The sequence below is a fragment of the Paroedura picta genome, chromosome 4 (genome assembly GCF_049243985.1).
Source record: "Paroedura picta isolate Pp20150507F chromosome 4, Ppicta_v3.0, whole genome shotgun sequence".
Taxonomy (NCBI): Eukaryota; Metazoa; Chordata; class Lepidosauria; order Squamata; family Gekkonidae; genus Paroedura; species Paroedura picta.
In genome coordinates, this window is record NC_135372.1 from 103,401,882 (window position 1) to 103,424,498 (window position 22,617).

At 42.7% G+C, this 22,617-nt stretch overlaps 1 protein-coding gene across 5 annotated transcripts in view; it reads left to right on the plus strand.

Annotated features, from left to right (window-relative positions):
* Positions 1-22,617, plus strand: part of LOC143836062 (complement receptor type 2-like) — a 105,957-nt gene that overhangs the window by 81,020 nt on the left and 2,320 nt on the right. Inside the window, exons 15-20 of one of the 5 annotated variants that reach the window (XR_013230476.1) lie at positions 364-546; positions 7,025-7,216; positions 8,510-8,698; positions 14,920-15,087; positions 16,261-16,287; positions 16,961-17,011. Coding sequence is in view for 1 of the 5 variants with exons in the window: in XM_077334842.1 (XP_077190957.1) it covers positions 364-546; positions 7,025-7,216; positions 8,510-8,698; positions 16,261-16,287; positions 16,961-17,011 (642 nt within the window). In the remaining 4 variants the exon portion in view is untranslated. Of the gene's footprint in view, positions 1-363; positions 547-6,624; positions 6,728-7,024; positions 7,217-8,509; positions 8,699-14,919; positions 17,012-22,617 lie in introns of those variants that run through there. The other 4 variants (XR_013230475.1, XM_077334842.1, XR_013230474.1 and 1 more) reach the window with 4 other exon arrangements.

Consider the following 22,617-nt stretch of genomic DNA (forward strand, 5'->3'; position numbering starts at 1 on the left):
TCTCACTGCCTTCTTCCTCTCCCGAAGCTCCTGGGAATACCATGGAGCCTGTTTGAGGCGAAGACGGAGAGGGCGTAACATATGCCTCTGTTTCTCCACCATTAGGTCCTCCTGTTCATTCTTGCAAATAATAGATCGGTGGCTCAACTTCACACTTAAAGGTGGAACCTGAAATGATCTTCTACTGCTAAACACTTAAACATCTCTGCAGTCTCATTTTATGAACTAGAAATTAATTTTTAAAATCAGGATTCACTAATTTGATAAGAATTCAGCAGATATGTTGTAAAAAAAGAAAAATTCACATCTATTTGAAATGTTCTGTTTTTAAGGGGTTTAAAAATATATTCCTTTCCTTTCCAGTGGTGAGCTGTGGAAACCCTGTAGTAGAGCATGGAACTCCAATAAGTGAATTAACACACACACATGCATTAGGCAGCACTGTTTCATTTGAATGTATGATTGGCTACTACATGGTTGGAAGTTATTGGATTAGATGTAATGCCGACAGCTTGTGGATTCCTGGAGTACCATCTTGCATACCAAGTAAGACCAAAAACAGATTTGCTTAGCAGTTTTGTTTTATCCACTCCATAGTAGTAAGCCACAAAAATGTACTTTTCTTTGGGATGTAATATTTTATAAAAATAAAGAGTTGGGCGTTAGACGGGTCAATATAAAGTCATGAAATATTAAATGTTGAAACAATAAAACAAGCATATATTTATTGTTTATATACTGTAAAAATGTTTAAACATTGCATGTAGGACATGTTTTCTAAAGCAGGCCTTACTGTTAACCATCTGTGCATAAGACTGAAACTTCAGCATGTCAGAATAATTTTTCTTGACAAAAACAGTTAATTATTTATTTATCAGAAGATTTTTACAATATACATTATTTATTAGAAGATTTTTTTTAAGTAACTGCTCACCCAAAGGATCTTGAGGCAACTTACAAGATAAAACCAAGAAGATAAAAACAACATAAAGATAAATAACAAATGTAAAATATTAACATTAAATTTTTTTCTATTTTAAAAGTATAATCATAGAATCATAGAATCATAGAATCATAGAGTTGGAAGGGGCCATACAGGCCATCTAGTCCAACCCCCTGCTCAACGCAGGATTAGCCCTAAGCATCCTAAAGCATCCAAGAAAAGTGTGTATCCAACCTTTGCTTGAAGATTTCCAGCTCACCACCTCCTTAGGCAGCCTATTCCACTGCTGAACTACTCTGACTGTGAAAAACTTTTTCCTGATATCTAGCCTATATCGTTGTACTTGAAGTTTAAACCCATTACTGCGTGTCCTTTCCTCTGCAGCCAGCAGAAACAGCATCCTGCCCTCCTCCAAGTGACAACCTTTCAAATACTTAAAGAGGGCTATCATGTCCCCTCTCAACCTCCTTTTCTCCAGGCTGAACATTCCCAAGTCCCTCAACCTATCTTCACAGGGCTTGGTCCCTTGGCCCCAGATCATCTTCGTCACTCTCCTCTGTACCCTTTCAAATTTATCTAATCCTTCTTGAAGTGAGGCCTCCAGAACTGCACACAGTACTCCAGGTGTGGTCTGACTAGTGCCATATACAATGGGACTATGATATCTTGTGATTTTGATGTGATGCCCCTGTTGATACAGCCCAAAATGGCATTTGCCTTTTTAACCGTTGCATCACACTGCCTGCTCATGTTTAGCTTACAATCCACAAGTACCCGAAGGTCTCGTTCACACAGTGATACCTAGAAGCGTATCCCCCATCCAGTAGGCATGCTTTTCATTTTTCTGACACAGATGCAGAACTTTACACTTATCTTTATTAAATTGCATCTTGTTCTCATTTGCCCATATTTCCATTGTGTTCAGATCTCGTTGAACTCTGTCTCTATCTTCTGGAGTATTTGCCAGTCCTCCCAATTTGGTATCATCTGCAAACTTGATGAGTAGTCCCTCCACCCCCTCATCTAGATCATTAATAAATATGTTAGAAAGTACTGGACCGAGCCCTGAGGTACCCCACTACTCACCTCCCTCCAGTCTGATGAAACACCATTGACAACAACTCTTTGAGTGCGGTTCTCTAACCAATTCCCTATCCACCTAACTATCTGAAAATCCAGATTGCAGTCCTTCAATTATCCATCAGAACATCATGAGGAACTTTATCAAAAGCTTTACTAAAATCCAAGTAAACAACATCAACCGAATTTCCATGATCCAGCAAACCTGTTACTTGGTCAAAAAAGGAAACCAGGTTGGTCTGACAGGACCTGTTGGAGACAAATCTATGCTGACTTCCTTGGATCACCAAATTGTCCTCCAGATGTCTGCAGATCTCTCCCTTTAATATAGGGTGGTTTGCCAGTGCCTTCCCCAGTCATTACCGTTTACCCCCCAGCAAGCTGGGTACTCATTTTACTGACCTTAGAAGGATGGAAGGCTGAGTCAACCTTGAGCCGGCTGCTGGGATTGAACTCCCAGCCTCATGGGCAGAGCTTCAGACTGCATGTCTGCTGCCTTGCCACTGTGCGCCACAAGAAGTAGAATTGCAAATAGCTTGCATCATGATATTGACTGTTATTTTCTCCCTCTTTACCCAGTCTCATTATCACTTAGCAACAAATCTTTACATTCACATAACATTTGCTTAAATATTTTTTTCTTTTTGTCATATAGCCAATTAAAAATTATTTCACATCTAATATTTTAATTTTTACGTAAGCTGAACTTTCAGTTTTTGCCCTGTATTAAATGTCACTTATATAAATTTTCTTACCTTTTGAATATGTTAGTCTGGAGTATTACATAAAACATTTACAAAATATTTCCATTTAAAAAACCATCAGCACTATCATAATTACATATTACAGGACATCTATTTTTTTCTTTTTAGCATTGTTTGTTTAAAGTATAATTTGGAAAGAATACATGAATATACAAGAATATATGAAACAGCAATACTTTTCTTATTTTGGAAAAAAGCATAAGCAAAAAAGCTATGATCACTGTCACTATTACATATTCTGAGTTACATATTAGAAGGCATTTGTCCCGCTTTCTTGATCAATAATTATTATAAACTGCAGTCTGCATTATTCCAATATGTACTTTGAACCAATCTTCAAATTATGTTATGTTATCCAAATCCAAGATGTTTTTATCTTTTTCCAATCTTTAAACTCTCATATGAACTTATTTTTCAAAATTACCCTACATTAAATTTGTCTCTTAATCATATAAATTCAAAATCTGTAAACAGCCCGTGGCGCCACGGGCGCCACGGACTGTATAAAGGAGTAAGGGGTAGTGGGGAGGAGTTAGGGCGGGACCGGTCCGGGATAAAAACTCGGGGGGGCCAATCAGGAGCCGCGAAGCGGCTCCTGATTGGCCCCTCCGAGTGTCAATCCCGCCCCAAGCAGACAATGGGGAGCCGCGCAAAGCGCGGCTCCCCATTGCCTGCTTCACTCGCTCGGAAAATGGCGGCCCGCCTGGTGAGAGCCTCGGCTGGGGGGTGGGCCGGGAAGCCTTCTCTCGGCCGGCGGAGCGGCCTCGCAGCGTTGTGGACGCTGCGAGCCCGCTCCGCCGGCCGAGAGAAGGCTCCAGAGAGCCTCGGGGGGGTGGATGGGGGGGGGGGGAAGGGAAGCCTTCTGCCGCCGGCCGCAGCGGGCTCACAGCGTCGTAGACAGAAAAAAAAACCCTGTAGGAGCCTTTCGCAGATCCAAGCAGCAGAAAACAAAACCCTGTAGGAGCCTTTCCCAGCTCCAAGCAGCAGAAAACAAAACCCCTGTAGGAGCTCCAAGCCGGCACGCCCACGAGAGCTAGCAGAAAAAAAAAACCCTGTAGGAGCCTTTCACAGCTCCAAGCAGCAGAAAAAAAAACCCTGTAGGAGCCTTTCCCAGCTCCAAGCAGCAGAAAACAAAACCCTGAAGGAGCCTTTCCCAGCTCCAAGCAGCAGAAAACAAAACCCTGTAGGAGCCTTTCCCAGCTCCAAGCAGCAGAAAACAAAACCCCTGTAGGAGCTCCAAGCCAGCACGCCCACGAGAGGCAGCAGAAAAAAAAAACCCTGTAGGAGCCTTTCCCAGCTCCAAGCAGCAGAAAACAAAACCCTGAAGGAGCCTTTCCCAGCTCCAAGCAGCAGAAAAAAAAAACCCTGTAGGAGCTCCAAGCCGGCACGCCCACGAGAGGCAGCAGAAAAAAAAAACCCTGTAGGAGCCTTTCCCAGCTCCAAGCAGCAGAAAACAAAACCCTGAAGGAGCCTTTCCCAGCTCCAAGCAGCAGAAAAAAAAAACCCTGTAGGAGCCTTTCACAGCTCCAAGCAGCAGAAAAAAAAACCCCTGTAGGAGCCTTTCCCAGCTCCAAGCAGCAAAAAAAAAAACCCTGTAGGAGCCTTTCCCAGCTCCAAGCAGCAGAAAAAAAAACCCTGTAGGAGCCTTTCGCAGATCCAAGCAGCAGAAAACAAAACCCTGTAGGAGCCTTTCCCAGCTCCAAGCAGCAGAAAAAAAAACCCTGTAGGAGCCTTTCGCAGATCCAAGCAGCAGAAAACAAAACCCAGAAGGAGCCTTTCCCAGCTCCAAGCAGCAGAAAAAAAAACCCTGTAGGAGCCTTTCGCAGATCCAAGCAGCAGAAAACAAAACCCTGAAGGAGCCTTTCCCAGCTCCAAGCAGCAGAAAAAAAAACCCTGTAGGAGCCTTTCGCAGATCCAAGCAGCAGAAAACAAAACCCTGAAGGAGCCTTCCCCAGCTCCAAGCAGCAGAAAAAAAAAACCCTGTAGGAGCTCCAAGCCAGCACGCCCACGAGAGGCAGCAGAAAAAAATTAACCCTGTAGGAGCCTTTCGCAGCTCCAAGCAGCAGGAAAAAAAACCCTGTAGGAGCCTTTCGCAGCTCCCAGCAGAAAAAAAAAAAAACCCTGTAGGAGCTCCAAGCCAGCAGTAGCTAGCTGTAGCTAGCAGTAGCTAGCAGCTAGCCCACGAGAGCTAGCAGAAAAAAATTAACCCTGTAGGAGCCTTTCGCAGCTCCAAGCAGAAAATAAAAAATTAACCCTGTAGGAGCCTTTCGCAGCTCCAAGCAGCAGGGGAAAAAAACCCTGTAGGAGCCATTCGCAGCTCCAAGCCGGCACGCCCACGAGAGCTAGCAGAAAAAAAAACAAACCCTGTAGGAGCCTTTCACAGCTCCAAGCAGCAGAAAAAAAAAAACCTTTAGGAGCCTTTCCCAGCTCCAAGCAGCAGAAAAAAATTAACCCTGTAGGAGCCTTTCGCAGCTCCAAGCCGGCGCTCCCACGAGAGCTAGCAGAAAAAAAAAAAACCCTGTAGGAGCCTTTCGCAACTCCAAGCAGCAGAAAAAAATTAACCCTGTAGGAGCCTTTCGCAGCTCCAAGCCGGCGCGCCCACGAGAGGCAGCAGAAAAAAAAAAACCCTGGAGGAGCCTGTCGCCGCTTCAAGCCGGCGCCCTGGGAGCCCCGGCAGCCGCCCACAGCGCTGCTGCTGGCGGCTCCCTGCCCTCATGGCCCCAGAACACAATGGAGCCGCCGGGAAAGCCGCAGAAGAACAAAAAAATGCAGAGGAGCCGCCGCAGCCCAGCGCACCACACCTGGTGCTCCTCGGCAAAAACTACGAGACGCCGAGGAGCCGCCGCCCGCCTCCTCTTTCAGGTAGCCTGTCCCTCGCTCTGTCCCTCGCCTGCCGCTCGCTCTGGTCCCCACCTGCTAGCGCCCATTGTCTTCTTCATACAATGGGCTTTTTTACTAGTAATACATAAAACATTAGCAATCCTTATCCCACTAAAAGGCCATCACCATTATCACTATTGCATATACTGATAATTCTTATTCAGTGTTACAGCTTTCTGTTTGATTCAAGACACTCCTGCCCACAACATCTCATCTGATACCTGTGTATCAATTCTGTAATGCTTAACAAATGTTAAGTGAGAAGACCATGTGGCCATTCTGCATATCTCTTCAAGAGATGGTCTTGTCTGAAAGCTTGCAAAAGTAGCTACTGACCTGATGAAAATGCAGTAATACCTGTGGGCTTTTTTAGCCGTAAAGTGTCATAGGCCTGTTTTTTTGTTGTTGTTAGATGCAAAGTCATGTCCGACCCATCGCAACCCCATGGACAATGATCCTCCAGGCCTTCCTGTCTTCTACCATTCTCCGGAGTCCATTTAAGTTTGCACCAACTGCTTCAGTGACTCCATCCAGCCACCTCTGTCGTCCCCTTCTTTTGCCCTCGATCGCTCCCAGCATTAGGCTCTTCTCCAGGGAGTCCTTCCTTCTCATGAGGTGGCCAAAGTATTTGAGTTTCATCTTCAGGATCTGGCCTTCTAAGGAGAAGGCAGGGCTGATCTCCTCTAGGACTGACCGGTTTGTTCGCCTTGCAGTCCAAGGGACTCGCAAGAGTCTTCTCCAGCACTAGAGTTCAAGAGCCTCAATTCTTTGACGCTCGGCCTTCCTTATGGTCCAACTTTCACAGCCATACATTGCAGCTGGGAAGACCATAGCCTTGACTAGATGCACTTTTGTTGGCAGGGCCTGTTTTATGTACCACTTAATCCAATTTCCAATGGTACTCTTGAATGTCTTATTTTTCAGATTTGTACAGCATCTGACAAATGCAACCGTTAGTTTCTTTCCAGATATACCAGTGGTTCTCAACCTTGGGGTCGCTTGGCCCCTTCCGTGGGGTCACCAGAATGATGGTGGGCATTGGTGGCAGCAGCAGGTGGAGGTAGGTGGTAAAGGGGCTAAATCTACCAGACCACAGAGAACACAGAATTTAAATGAGTTGGCAATTAATTTATTAGTAGTAAACTTCTGTGCCTTCCAAATTATGATATGTGGCTCTGACAATATATTTTGGGTTGTGAGTGTCCTGCATAGTTCAGGGGGTTGGACTAGATGAACCAGGAAGTCCCTTCGAACTCTATTATTCTATGATTCTAATTAACTACACAATATTGTCCGTATAATATTAACCTTGTTTCATTTATACTATCTTGGGTATGTCCTCCTCCCTTTATTACAGTTGCTTCAAATTCGTGTGGTGCCCCATTAATTCCAAGTGCCAGCGTGTCGCCATTGGCCAATGAATATACAGTTGGAAAGGAAGTGAGAATATTATGCAATCCACAGAAGTGTTTTCCTGATGAAACAATAGAAATGAGTACTGTGTGCCAGGGCTACAATTCCTGGGATCCTCCTGTCCAACCTTGCTTCTGTAAGTATAAATAAGCTCTGAAATATTCACATCTACAGCAAATATTTGCTCATTCATAATGTGAAAAGTCAAAGGGCACTGTAAGCAGAATGCAGTCCAGTCCTGCCATTTCTTCCCCAATGTTATTCTGCAAAATAAATGGTCAGATGACTGGCACCCGATAATTTACTTATTTGTCATCTAAATGAAGCGTGCCATCAGCAATTGACCAAAATGGTCAACCTCTAAATCACCTTAATTTAAATGCTCAAATTGCCAGGTCACAATTCAGCCACCTCTGATTTGGACCATTTAAATGCATGGGATGGGAGGTTCTTGAACCAGTACTTTCTCCCTTAACCCATCCCAAGTGGCAGCCACAAATGCTGCTCTCAAAAATGTCCTCTTGGAAACATATGTATGACAGCCACTTGGTTACTTCCCCTATCTGTATTAGGCTCTACAGTTGTACTACTCATCTCCTTTAATAGGCTTAATTTTCAGTTCTCCCACTCAATAACAAATATGAAGCTAGAAAATAAGCGTCCAGTAGCATCTTAAAATTTTAACAAAATTTGTGACAGAGTATGATAAATTACCATGAGGCTCAGTTGTAATCATTGAACACAATGTAGATCAGGCAGACTTCCCCAAGTCCTTTTTGTGTCGAGAAAGGACAGTGTTAACATTTTTGCACAGCAACTACAATGAAATTCCTGTGTTGTCCTTATTGTTCTTTCTCTGAATTTTGCTCAAGTTGTGGCATTCCTTTGGTTGTCTTTGTTAGCTTAACTCATATCCTGAAGTTGGAAGCCAAGGCAATGCAAGGCATGCAATGCCGGGGTGATACACTGACTATGCCATGTTCCTGCCCACAGTCTGAAGTGTGATTGGTTGTGGCAATATCATTCTTTTCCAAGAATAGTTTCAGGTGGTGTACCAACTACAGTAAAAGATACTTTGAACCATGGAAACTACTTGGACATCCAAATATAAAAGGGATCAAAAAGTTTGTGAACTTGAAACCTTATTCAGAACGAACTGTATGCTACTACTCTCGTTCCCAAATTTTCCTATCATTTACATTGTATTTAGGTTGAGCTTCTGTTTGTTACTGAGCCTATTTCTTACCCTCCAAGATATTGAGCATATATACTATACCAGTTGCACTGATGAAAAGGGAAAAAAAAGATATGTACTGTATTGGTTAAAAAAACACTATTAATATTGCAACTTTGATTTAGAGGAAAATATTTCTATATGAGGTTGAGAATTATTTTACATTGTGTTTAATAACTTTTTGTGTGTTTGCAGTAAGAACTTCACCTGACACTGTTAAACTGAAAATCCTTAATGGAAGAATAATTGGAAAGAAAAAAACCTATATTCCTGGTGATAATATTACCGTTCATTGTTATGCTGGCTATTCACTGCGAGGATCACCTGCAATTCGATACATTGGTGGGAAGAAATGGTTCCCTGAAATTCCGTCTTGTAATCTAAGTATGTGAAATGGTTGAGAATATGTTCCAGCATTTACCATACACACTGCTTTAGCTGTGCAAGAAGAATTTGTGCTTTGTTGGAGACTTATCAGACAAACTTATGTGGACTTTAAGCAGACAAGCCATAGTTTATGATACAGGATTTATCGTAGTAATTTATTATTCCTGTATATAGAAAGAACACAATTTGATTGGTTTACTTGGATTTTAGTAAAGCTTTTGATAAGGTTCCCCATGATGTTCTGATGGATAAATTGAAGGACTGCAATCTGGATTTTCAGATAGTTAGGTGGATAGGGAATTGGAGAGAACCGTACTCAAAGAGTCGTTGTCAATGGTGTTTCATTAGAATGGACGGAGGTGAGTAGTGGGGTACCTCAGGGCTCGGTGCTCGGTCCAGTACTTTTTAACATATTTATTAATGATCTAGATGAGGGGGTGTAGGGACTTCTCATCCAGTTTGCAGATGACACCAAATTGGGAGGACTGGCAAATACTCCAGAAGATAGAGACAGAGTTCAACGAGATCTGAACACAATGGAAATATGGGCAAATGAGAACAAGATGCAGTTTAATAAAGATAAGTGTAAAGTTCTGCATCTGGGTCAGAAAAATGAAAAGCATGGCTACTGGATGGGGTATACGCTTCTAGGTGACACTGTGTGTGAACGAGACCTTGGGGTACTTGTGGATTGTAAACTAAACATGAGCAGGCAGTGTGATGCAGCAGTAAAAAAGGCGAATGCCATTTCGGGCTGTTTCAATGGGCCTCACATCAAAATCACAAGATGTCATAGTCCCATTGTATATGGCACTGGTCAGACCACACCTGGAGTACTGTGTGCAGTTCTGGAGGCCTCACTTCAAGAAGGACGTAGATAAAATTGAAAGGGTACAGAGGAGAGCGACGAAGATGATCTGGGGCCAAGGGACCAAGCCCTATTAAGATAGGTTGAGGGACTTGGGAATGTTCAGCCTGGAGAAAAGGAGGTTGAGAGGGGACATGATAGCCCTCTTTAAGTATTTGAAAAGTTGTCACTTAGAGGAGGGCAGGATGCTGTTTCCGTTGGCTGCAGAGGAAAGGACACGCAGTAATGGGTTTAAACTACAATTATATACGCTAGATATCAGTCAGAGTAGTTCAGCAGTGGAATAGGCTGCCTAAGGAGGTGGTGAGCTGGCAGTCTTCAAGCAAAGGTTGGATACACACTTTTCTTGTATGCTTTAGGATGCTTAGGGCTGATCCTGCGTAGAGCACGGGGTTGGACTAGATGGCCTGTATGGCCCCTTCCAACTCTATGATTCTATGATTACATGAACTAGGAAGGAAAATTCAATGCTGTAGCTTTCAGCCAGCACCATTTTTGAACGAAAGGATAACCAGAAAGCAAAGTAATTTTCATTTCTGTCAGCTGTTAGGCACATGTGATGGAATCATCATTGGGGTGAATGTTAAGTGTTTCAAATGTTAAATCCAGTGCAAAGGGGGTTGCCCTTACCTGTAACCATTGTTCATCAAGTGGACTCCTGTGGGCAGGTACACATGAAGACTGTGCAGTCATAAGCCAGCTACAGAAGAGCTAACAAGATTACAAGATCTTTCTAGAGCCTGTGAGTGCGCCTCCCCACCCCAGTGTCTCACTTTTCTGACCAAAGGGTCACGTGAAAGCGGCAGAGATAGCAAGTTTTCCTCTGTGAAGGCTACAACTGAGTTAAAATAATAAGCAGCCCTCACTGGTGTAGGAGGGAGGGATGTGTGCCAGAAGACCACTCAGTGAACAATGATTACAGGTAAGGGCAACCTTGTTTTCATGGTCTTGACCTCTGTGCAGTCCCATAAGGGAGATTACGAAGCTCACTCACCAATGAGTAGGTGTGGTCTTATTAGTGGAAAACTGAAGAACCACTTTCCCAATGGATGTCTCCTTCTGAGTGCCACATCCATGGAGTAGTTGTATAGAAGTGGATGGCACTAACCAGGTGGCAGCTTTGCATACTATATTCAGTGCCAGATGAGACAAAAAGGCCACAGATAACGTGCTCTGGTGGCAATCAAACTTGGTATGTTCACTGTGCTATATCCTATTCTGATAATGCTAACTACCCATCTAGCTATTGACTAAGATGACCCCTCTAAAAGATAAAGCGTTTGTCCTTCCTGAACTGTTACGTCCATTTAAAATAATAGGGAACTGCTCTTCTGATTTCTAGTGACAGCAAGCACTAGGTCGTTGTGAACTTGAAGTGGTAGAATGAAAAAAAAAACTTTTTTCTTCCTGTGACAACTTCCTGGTATCAATAGAACCGGGTGTCTGTTGTGGGGAGAGGACTGGGAAGGTGATTGTAAGCCGCTTTGAGCCTCCTTTGGGTAGGGAAAAGCGGCATATAAGAACCAACTCTTCTTCCTCCTCTTCTATTGGGGGTGTGCTGATCGGAGATGCTCTCAGATGGTACCTAAGGTTTTCCTGCAACACCCAGCATGGATATATATATAGCACCCTTCTGTTATGGTTCAAACATTTTTTTTGTAAAGATACTGGTTCTTCCTGGTAGCTAATCTCTGGGTCTAGAGTGTGTCCTCCCCCCTCTGCCCCGGTTAATATCTGATAAGGTCCAAAATTTCCAGCAGGGAGTGGAGGACATCTAGCCAATGTAAGGTCTTACAGTAGCGTGGCTTCCCGGTAAGCCAGGAGAAGTGAGTCCATCTCAGAGAGTTTTTACATCTAGGAGTGTTAACATTTTAGGAGCAGACAAGGTCTTTGTGCCACTAGAGGCAGCTCAAGAACAGATTAGCAATATAACAGCAATCAGACATAACACACCTGATAAGTTTGCTTGGCATGTTATTTGGTCAGGATATGCTTTGCTGAGTGCACTTCTACACAGACACTCTTCAAAATATTGAGCCCTTGCTACAACATCTTTTGCAAGAAAATTACTAAGCTGTCCTCCTCTCCATTGTCCCTGTGGAAAGACCTCCTTGTAGGTGGATCCTTTCAGGTTCCTAGGTGAGATTCCTCTTTGAGATTTGAAGATAATAGATTTAACAATGGATACTAGTCTCCTAGATTGGGGGTGCCCTCACAGAGGATGACAGCCTAGGAAACCTGGTCCTGGGAGGAGGCAATACAAAGCATTAATTCTTCGGGAGTAGAGGGTGACTTTAGTGGGGTCATTTCCTTTCAGTATGTTCTATTCAGAATGATTTATGGATCTACACAGACATGTCTGACAATGCATATGTAAACAGGCATGAAGTCTAGGAAACTCAAGTAGGAAGCAATGGTTTGGTTCATTGGGCAGAAGTGCAGCTGACATATAGCTGACATCTAGGCAGTGCATCTCACAAGAGTGGACAATACATTAGCAAACTAGCTCAGTGGAAGAAAGCTGGAGCCGTTGAACTAGTTGCTAAACAAAATGGTGTTTTCAGTAGATTTGCAGCATGGGCAGTAAAACAGACATAGCCCTCAGCTACCAAGCCTTTTTTTTTTTTTAAGGATCAAGTCTCACTGGGAAATGGGGGTGCATGCCCTGAGTTGCAACTAGCCTTGGACACCTACATAGACATTTTCCCCCGCATAAATATTGTCAAAGTTGTTCAAAAAATTTTGACCTAAAAGCAGAAGAGGTTCCATTTTTTATCATGGAGGTCATGATTCCTGGACTTGAAGCTGTTTGTCATGAAACCTTAGAAGATTCCAATTAAGCTGGATCTTCTGTTCCATGGACCAGTGTTTCACCCACAGTCAGGATTCACATAGATTGTTGTTTGGAGGTTGAGTGGGAGCACTTTAGAGACATAGGTTATCAAGCATAATTGACAGACTCTTTTGCAGTATCTAGATGGGGTTCTATCAACAGGGTCTCTAAAGCCACCTGGATGGTTTTTTAAATGGTTCTCTGATAAGGAGCTTAGATGCATTCTCACCTAAGGCTAGGGAAGTCTTAGTTTCTGAAGAAAGGGCTTTAGAGAAGGCCTTAGTACTAGTCCCTAATAGCTATCTGAGCCAGCAGGGGTATAAAGAGAAAAAAGCATTTGTCTCAATATCTACATGTGAGAAAATCTCAGAGGCATGGTGTTGGTGAAAACACTGTAGATCTACCAGTTTTCTCACTTGGAGACTTAACACAGGGGCTTTCCGCACTCCTTCAAAATCGCACAATGGTTGCCAATTGAAATCACTACAGTTTTGCCATTATGCACAACATCGTTGACAATCTGCCACACACCTGAAACCGATCCGCAAAAAGCGCTTCCTTGTAGCGCTTTCAGGGAAATCCCCAAAAGTGGATTCACCCTCCGGAAAGCGCTACACTCCTGCAACCAATCTGCAACACTAGCGGGAAAGTTCTGTGCGTTACCATTGTTGTGGTTTCTACAAAGTCCCTCCCCATGGCTCTCTCCTCTGATCTTCCGGCGAAGCGATCGCCATTTTTTTTTCTCCGAGCAAGTGGAGATCAAATCACCGGCAAGCCTTCGTTTACCCAGTGAGGCTTCCCCAGCTGCAGTCCCTCCCCAAAGCTCTTTACAGTCTCTTTACAGTCACTAAGCACAAACAACAGAGAAGCCCATTTGCTGATGTATTTTCCCTTTATTTTTTACACTGTTTTTGGCCGAAAATCGGGCCCGTGAGGGGGGGGGGATTTTTTTTTTCACTCGGGGGGAGCGTGGCAACGATGTAACTACAGCTCAAACACACCTGCCAGCTGGATGGGTCTCTCAGTTGCAACGAATCAACACATATTCGTTGCAATGGGTGTGTGTTTTTTTTTTTAAACCTTTCTTAAAGGGAAAGGGGCTGTTTGGGAGCATGCTAACGGCTGCCCATTGGCTGCTTGATGGCCAGGGGCGGGACGAGCTCGGCAATAGCGCTTCCTTTCTAGCGATTTTTGCTGAGACCGGAAGCTTGTGGGAAACGATGGAAACGCAACTGGATTCCACTACAAAGTCAGGTATGCATAATGACGAATTCCACTATTTTAAATGGCGATTTTTCGTTCAGCAAACAATTTGCTACAAGGATCCCGGTGCGGAAAGCCCCACAGTGTTGAGAGTTCTGAATAGTTTCCTTTGAGACCATGGCTATACAGACATTTCATGGTCTGTATTATTACAGCTAGAGGGGTGTTGGGAGATAATGTGCTGTATCTTATAAGGACAGGTTCATAGGCTGGATATGGCTCTCAATCCTAAGGTCAATTCTGACTTTCATAGACAAACAAACTATTTCTTCCTTTCCTTTGTTCTAGCCTCAAACACCCTCAAGAGAGGGAATGGCAGTCTTTTAATGTGAAGAGGACTTTGGGTTGTTATAAGAACGGGACCATGTTGGTTTCTGCTGTGATAGTCAGCTACGTGTTGTACTGCATTTAATTGCTGTTTAACTTCTGTCCCTCCAAGAGCAGTAACCACACAAAGGCCTTTTATCCTCAATAAACTGGCCAATATGATCCACAGTAGCATTTGGTAATAACCCATTATAGCAATGAAACTGGCAAACCAAAGACCCACTGCATCAGAGGAATAAATTATCTCAAAGTTTATTGGGTGACCTTCTCTATCTAAGAGTGCAGAATGTGCCCCTGGTCTCATTTTAGGGGGAAACACTTTACCAATGAATTAGCATGTAGATGCTGGAGGAGAAAAGTGACTCCATCCTCTCAAATCTTAAACAAATTCTCTAACGTCTTAGCAGAAACTGGAATGCAGGAAGGCTTGGTCCAGATTCCCATGGCAATGGCCTGGATACCCGGTAGTAGAGGTAACACCATGGGGTCTGAATCTGGAGTATATAAGACTTTCGTAATGAGGTTGTAGATTGGAGTTCTGTGGACATGTACTCAAGTCCCAATGATTTGGCCACATGAACCAGTTGCTCAGAAGACGGTTTCAGGTCCTCAACTCAGGAGGGTGCCAACAGATCCCCGATGGTGCTATCAGATGATGAAAAAGATATGTTTTCAGCCTTGACCTCTGAGTCTGGATCCATTGGCTCCTCAATTTCAGAAGCTATGTTGACAGTCCTCCATGGATAAATAGCTAGGTACCTGCCTGACTTTCAACCCTCTTTGGACAGGTAGATTAAAAAGCAGACTAGGGTAATAGGACAAACTGATGCTGTTTGTCCCAGGGTGGCCACTGAGGTGGTACTATCATTTGACATGGAAACGAAGATGGTTGTTGAGAAGATTAATGAAGGACTTGTTGCTCATCAGCTTTCAATCCTTCTTGATGACGTGGAACTTCATAAACATCATCATTGAATGGAACTGGGAGTTGATGTCAATGGGAAGATGGCAGTGGAGTTCTTAGGACTGAAGATAGATGGATCAAGCAAAATGGCAAAACTTGGCACCAAGGTGATACTGAGGAAAGATCACTTGGTAAGTTCTGGCCAAGTCTGTAAGTGGATCTCTATGCAGTGAAGTGACTGCTGCTTCCAAAGCCAGAGGTGACAGGTGTTGAGGAGAACAGTCGTCTAAAGCTGAGGTGATTTTGATGGTTTGTGCTGAAGTACATCTTACTGATCATCTTGGTGTTCAGTTTTCTTTTGTTGACTTCCAAGTAGGCGGCTGGGGCACAAGCAGGTGAGCACTGGTGGTATGATTAATACCAAGGTTAATGGGGTCAATGCTGATGCTACCAAAGTAGCCCTCAGTCTTTTTTCACTCTGTACCTGTTTTTCCACCTGGGATTCCTGGGCACCCTCTTGCATAGGGCAGCTTTTAATCTGGCCACTCTACCTTCTCTTGCTCTTGGGGAGAAGTGATGGCAGGTTGGATGCAGAGTTCTATTGTGTTCTTTGCTTAGACAAAGTTGGCAAGATTTGTGATCATTGTTCCAGGACATTCTGGGCCCACAATCTTTGAATGATGCTATAAGTTCATCAGTACTTATGACAAGAAGTATAGAAAAAAATGAGAAAGGAAAGGCTTGTGCTCTCCTCATGGCGGCAAAAGGAGAACTGAGGGAAGAGTTTCTCTCTGCCCCAATCACATGACCCTTTGGGTAGAAAAGGGATACACTGGGAGTGGGGAAGAACACTAGTAGGCTCTACAAAGTTCTGGTAAAGTTTGTTTACTCTTTTGCGGCAGGCCTGCAATTGAGCAGTCACTACATAGAAATCATGACAATGAACTGATCAGGGGACATGATTGGATATCGCTGGTGACCTCTGTGGAAAGTGGGTTAGATAATCTTTGGATTTATAAAATTAGATTTACAACTTCTACTATTTTTTTAAATATATCTCAACAAATATGAATAAGGTTTGGAAATATTGAGTGAACCATTAAACATTTTCATTTTATTGATTTCAAACTGAATATAAAAAGAATTTTCAAATTACTTACATTGAGACAATTTAGTACAGAAACAGAATACTACAGAGTAAATAAAACACATCCACCAACTGTAATATGGAAACCAATTTGAATTAAGTACTTCAGCTAATAATGTGTTCCTGATGAGGCTGCATATTTGAATCAGCAGTAGCTTGTCTCCTTTGTATGAAAAGTTTGCTTTGTCATAAACATATCTTTTTCCCATTCTTGTAGGCTTTTTCTTCGTACTACTTATACTTGGTATGTAATATCTTGAGATTGGAGAAACACGAAGCTGCACTAATGAATTTCAGTATACAGTATCATTTTAATTTTTACTTTTTTAATTAATCATAATAGTAAGGAACAGAGTTCTACTACTACACTTTTTCTTTTCTTCTGCTAAGAACACAACTGTATGAAAAAAAATTCTGCCTTCTTGTATTGTCAAACCTTGTTTCAAAATTTCTGCACTTAATCAAAAACTTATTTTTTTCTTTCAATTTGTTTGAAATATTTGTCATTGAACACTGAGATTTAGTTCCAAGCAATGATATCTAGAATTTATTGTAAAATATTTTATAGAGGCAGTGAACTTAAAATTAGCTGGGGATTAATTTGAGGACTGCTAAGATTAGGTTGACTCACATAATAGTTTTGTCCACAAAATGTTGAATTTAGAAATGTTATCATGGAGCTATTCTTCACATAAAGAATAAGAGAAGAAATTGCAAACTCAATTATGAGTAAGCAAGTATATTCTTAATTGTTCTTGGCAATGTCATGTTCAAATAGCAGTTTACAGAATTGTATTGTAATTTTAAATATGGGATAGATTATTTTTATGCTTTGTAATGCATTCAAGAACATTTATAGCATCATGTATCTCACAGGAACTTTTTTCTAGAATAACCTTTCTTTGCTTTTCTTTAAGCAATTGCATTCATTATATTGCTGCTGCCAGTCAAAATACTTTACGATAAAGGTAAGAATGCTTTTAATAACAGACTCTTGTTTTTCTTTCAGTTTGTATTTTCATTATTGTCTACACAGATAATCTGTGTAAATAAATGTGTGTACTATTTTTAAAATAGTATAAAATTGTGGGGGGAGGTTTATGTGTGTGGCTTCTACTGCATTGTTTGGGGGAATTGATAGGAACTTTGAATGCTTAATTAGCTCAGTTTAAAACACAGTACACTTAAAATAAAGTATTTATTTATTATATTTATATACTGTCCTCCCTTCAAAGCTCAGGGCAGTTTACAGAAAACATGGAAAATATAATACAGGTAAAAAATATGGCTCAGTAATAACAGCAGGATAACAATAGTAACATTTGGTGGTAACGATTTTTTTCTTAATTAAAACATCAACAACAACATTAACAGTTAACTGGATCCCATAGGTTAGTCCAGGGTTGCCTTTTGTCTGCTCCAAGGACACATCTGTGCGAATGGAGGCATTCTGGGGGCCCAGTAGATAATGTTGCTTCTGTTGGACCTCAGTCAAATGCCTGGCGGAAGAGCTCCAATTTGCAGGCCCTACAGAACTGTGATAGCGCCAACAGGGCCCAGACTTCTTCTGGGAGCTCATTCCACTAGTTGGGGGCCAGAATGGAGAAAACTAATGTCCTGATTGAAGTCAAGCATCCTTCCTTGTGAAGATAATACATTTAGAGAAAAATAAATCCTCTTTTTATGCAACAATATTTGTTGCTTTCCTTCAGTTTAAGGAGCCTGCTACTAACTTAAGTGTCTCTTCAGAGGGCTGGAGGAAGGCTTCAAATTTTGTTGAGCATAGTATTTTATTTTATTTATTTGTATTAGATTTATAGACTGCCATTTTTGGCCCAGCCGGCTTGTGGTAGTTTACATAAAATATAAAACATATAAAAACTCCCAATACAATTGATAGCGGCAGAGAAAACAACCCCGAGGGAGCAGAATTTACAGCCAAGAGATACGCCATATCTGATTTATGATAACTGCTAAATGGAACATAGATATTGGATTGGCAGTCACTGAGGAAGAGTCAGAAAATGGGAGGAACTTATCTGGGACCCCATTCTGGTGGCCGAGAAGTTAATTAATATATCCAATAAAAGTGGAATGAGAAATTTATAACTTTGGCCATCTGATTTTGACTTTGGACTAACTACTGATACTGTGAAATCACCGGTGCATCTTGATTTCCCCAGATCACCAAGTCATCCTTCAGGTACATGCTTGTAAACTGCTCCAGTATCTTGTAAAATCTGCTCCAGTATCTTCCCTGGGACAGTGGTCAGACTGGCTATAAATTCCTGGGTCAACTTACCTCCCTTTTCTGAAGGGAACTGAGATAACATTCACCCTCCTCCTGTCTTGGGGCACATCTCCCATTCCCTAAGAGGTCTTAAAGATGATTGTCAAAGGCTCTGCAAGTTCTCTAGAAAGTCCTTTGAGCATTCTTGGAGGATCTGTACTCATCCAATGTCGCCAGGTACTACTCAACCACCTCTCTGTCCGTGTCAACCAGCAACACAGACACTGTACCATGCATGCTAGCATCTCTAGATAAGCCTATTCTATTCTTCAGGGAGAGAATCGAGGCAAAATAGCCATTGAGCCTTTCTGCTTTCTCTCTGGCCTCCATCAGTGTTTCCCCATTTTCACTCATAGTGGGCCTACCACTTCTTTTACCTTGTGTTTGTTCCTCCCATAGCTGACACAGCTTTTCTTACAACAAGCCTCGCTGCCCCGCTGTGAACTCTATGGAACCTTAATTTCTGGGGGTCTCTGGCATCAAGTAGCACCCCTCTTCCTGGTCTTGTGATCATTTGAGCAGGAAGACACCACAAGGAGGAGGGGTACTCCTAGTCTATTAGAAAGCTTGAAAATCTTTTCCGCAGATGACCAGCAACTGGACAGACTCCCAATCCATTGCAACCAGTTTCAGTTAGCCCATGTGATACAGAGGACTGGGGGTGGGTGGGGCTTATGGCCTCCAGAACAATTACGCCTTTTTCACACCTGCGAAGGAGACTGTACGGACTCCTAGAGTTATTCTTCTCAACAGACAGTTTTGTTTCCTTTTATATTTCCCCCCTGGGACTCTAGTGGTATCATGGATAAATCTTAGGGAATGAGTACTTCCCCTTCCAGTCACATTAAATTGGGTGGGAAACAACTTATATGAACAACTAGAATCATAGAATCATAGAGTTGGAAGGGGCCATACAGGCCATCTAGTCCAACCCCCTGCTCAACGCAGGATTAGCCCTAGCATCCTAAAGCATCCAAGAAAAGTGTGTATCCAACCTTTGCTTGAAGACTGGCAGTGAGGGGGAGCTCACCACCTCCTTAGGCAGCCTATTCCACTGCTGAACTACTCTGTGAAATTTTTTTTCCCTGATATCTAGCCTATATCGTTGTACTTGAAGTTTAAACCCATGACTGCATGTCCTTTCCTCCGCAGCCAACAGAAACAGCATCCTGCCCTCCTCCACGTGACAACCTTTCAAATACTTAAAGAGGGCTATCATGTCCCCTCTCAACCTCCTTTTCTCCAGGCTGAACATTCCCAAGTCCCTCAACCTATCTTCATAGGGCTTGGTCCCTTGGCCCCAGATCATCTTCGGCGCTCTCCTCTGTACCCTTTCAATTTTATCTACGTCCTTTCTTGAAGTGAGGCCTCCAGAACTGCACACAGTACTCCAGATGTGGTCTGACCAGTGCTGTATACAATGGGACTATGACATCTTGTGATTTTGATGTGATGCCTCTGTTGATACAGCCCAAAATGGCATTTGCCTTTTTTACCATGCATCACACTGCCTGCTCATGTTTAGTTTACAATCCACAAGTGCCCCAAGGTCTTGTTCACACACAGTGTTACCTAGAAGCGTATCCTCCATCCAGTAGGCATGCTTTTCATTTTTCTGACCCAGATGCAGAACTTTACACTTATCTTTATTAAATTGCATCTTGTTGCCCATTTTTCCATTGTGTTGAGTCCAGTAGCACCTCAGAGACCAATAGAATTTTAAGGTTATAAGCTTTCAAGAATCAAAGTTTCCTTTGTCAGTGACTTTGTTGTTGTTGTTATGTGCGAAGTCGTGTCCGACCCATCGCGACCCCATGGACAATGATCCTCCAGGCCTTCCTGTCCTCTACCATTCCCCGGAGTCCATTTAAGTTTGCACCTACTGCTTCAGTGACTCCATCCAGCCACCTCATTCTCTGTCGTCCCCTTCTTCTTTTGCCCTCGATCGCTCCCAGCATTAGGCTCTTCTCCAGGGAGTCCTTCCTTCTCATGAGGTGGCCAAAGTATTTGAGTTTCATCTTCAGGATCTGGCCTTCTAAAGAGCAGTCAGGCCTGATCTCCTCTAGGACTGACCGGTTTGTTCGCCTTGCAGTCCAAGGGACTCGCAAGAGTCTTCTCCAGCACCAGAGTTCAAAAGCCTCAATTCTTTGACGCTCGGCCTTCCTTATGGTCCAACTCTCGCAGCCATACATTGCAACTGGGAATACCATAGCCTTGACTAAACGCACTTTTGTTGGCAGGGTGATGTCTCTGCTTTTTAGGATGCTGTCTAGATTTGCCATAGCTTTCCTCCCCAGGAGCAAGCGTCTTTTAATTTCTTTGCTGCAGTCCCCATCTGCAGTGATCTTGGAGCCCAGGAAAATAAAATCTGTCACTATCTCCATTTCTTCCCCATCTATTTGCCAGGAATTGAGAGGGCCGGATGCCATGATCTTTGTTTTCTTGATGTTGAGTTTCAAGCCAACTTTTGCACTCTCCTCCTTCACCCGCATCAACAGGCTCTTTAGTTCCTCTTCGTTTTCTGCCATTAGAGTGGTATCATCTGCATATCTGAGGTTGTTGATATTTCTCCCTGCAATCTTGATCCCAATTTGTGACTCCTCTAATCCCGCATTTCTCATGATGTGCTCTGCATAAAAGTTAAATAGGCAAGGAGACAGTATACAGCCTTGCCGAACTCCTTTCTCAATTTTGAACCAGTCAGTGATTCCATGTTCAGTTCTCACTGTTGCTTCTTGCCCTGCATATAAATTTCTCAAGAGACCAATAAGATGCTCTGGTATTCCCATCTCTTTAAGAACTTGCCACAATTTGTTGTGCTCCACACAATCAAAGGCTTTAGCATAGTCAATGAAGCAGAAGTAGACGTTCTTCTGGTACTCCCTAGCTTTCTCGATGATCCAGCGTATGTTGGCAATTTGATCTCTAGTTCCTCTGCCTCTTCGAAATCCTGCCTGTACTTCTGGAAGTTCTCGGTCCACATATTGCTGGAGCCTAGCTTGTAGGATTTTGAGCATAACTTTGCTAGCATGAGAAATTAGTGCAATGGTGCGGTAGTTTGAACATTCTTTGGCATTGCCCTTCTTTGGGATTGGAATATAAACTGACCTTTTCCAATCCTGTGGCCATTGTTGAGTTTTCCAAATTTGTTGGCATATTGAGTGTAGCACTTTTACTGCATCGTCCTTTAAGATTTTGAATAGTTCAACTGGAATGCTGTCACCACCACTAGCTTTATTGTTGCTCAGACTTCCTAAGGCCCATTTGACTTCACATTCCAGGATGTCTGGCTCCAGGTCAGTAACTACCCCACTGTGGTCATCAGGGATGTTAAGCTCGCTCTTGTATAGTTCTTCTGTATAATTTTGCCACCTTTGTTTAATCTCTTCTGTGAGGTCCCTACCATTTTGGTCTCTTATCATACCCAACTTTGCATGAAATGTTCTCTTCATATCTCCAATTTTCTTGAAAAGATCTCTGGTCCTCCCCATTCTATTGTTTTTTTCTATTTGTTTGCACTGTTCATTTAAGAAGGCATTCTTATCTCTTCTAGCTTTTCTCTGGAATTCTGCATTCAGTTGGGTGTATCTTTCTCTTTCTCCCTTGCCTTTCACTTCCCTTCTCTCCTTAGCTATTTGTAAAGCTTCCTCAGACAGCCATTTTGATTTCTTGCATTTCTTTTTCTTTGGGATGGTTTTAGTTGCTACCTCTTGTACAATGTTGCGAACCTCCGTCCATAGTTCTTCAGGCACTCTGTCTATCAGATCTAATTCCTTAAATCTATTTGTCACCTCTACTGTGTATTCGTCGGGGATATGATTTAGTTCATACCTGAGAGGCCTAGTGCTTTTCCCTACTATCTTCAATTTAAGCCTAAATTTTGCAACAAGAAGCTCATGATCTGAACCACAATCAGCTCCTGGTCTTGTTTTTATTGACTGGATAGAACTTTTCCATCTTTGGCTGCAGAGCACATAGTCAATCTGATTTCTGTGTTGACCGTCTGGTGATGTCCATGTGTAGAGTCGTCTCTTGGGTTGTTGGAAAAGAGTGTTTGCTATGACCATTGTATTCTCTTGACAAAATTCTACCAGCCTGTGTCCTGCTTCATTTTGTACTCCAAGGCCAAACCTGCCTGTTATCCCGGTTATCTTTTGGCTTCCTACTTTAGCATTCCAATCCGCCATGATGATAAGCACATCATTTTTTGGCGTTGCTTCTAGAAGGTGTTGTAGGGCTTCATAGAACTGATCAACTTCATCCTCTTCAGCAGCAGTGGTTGGG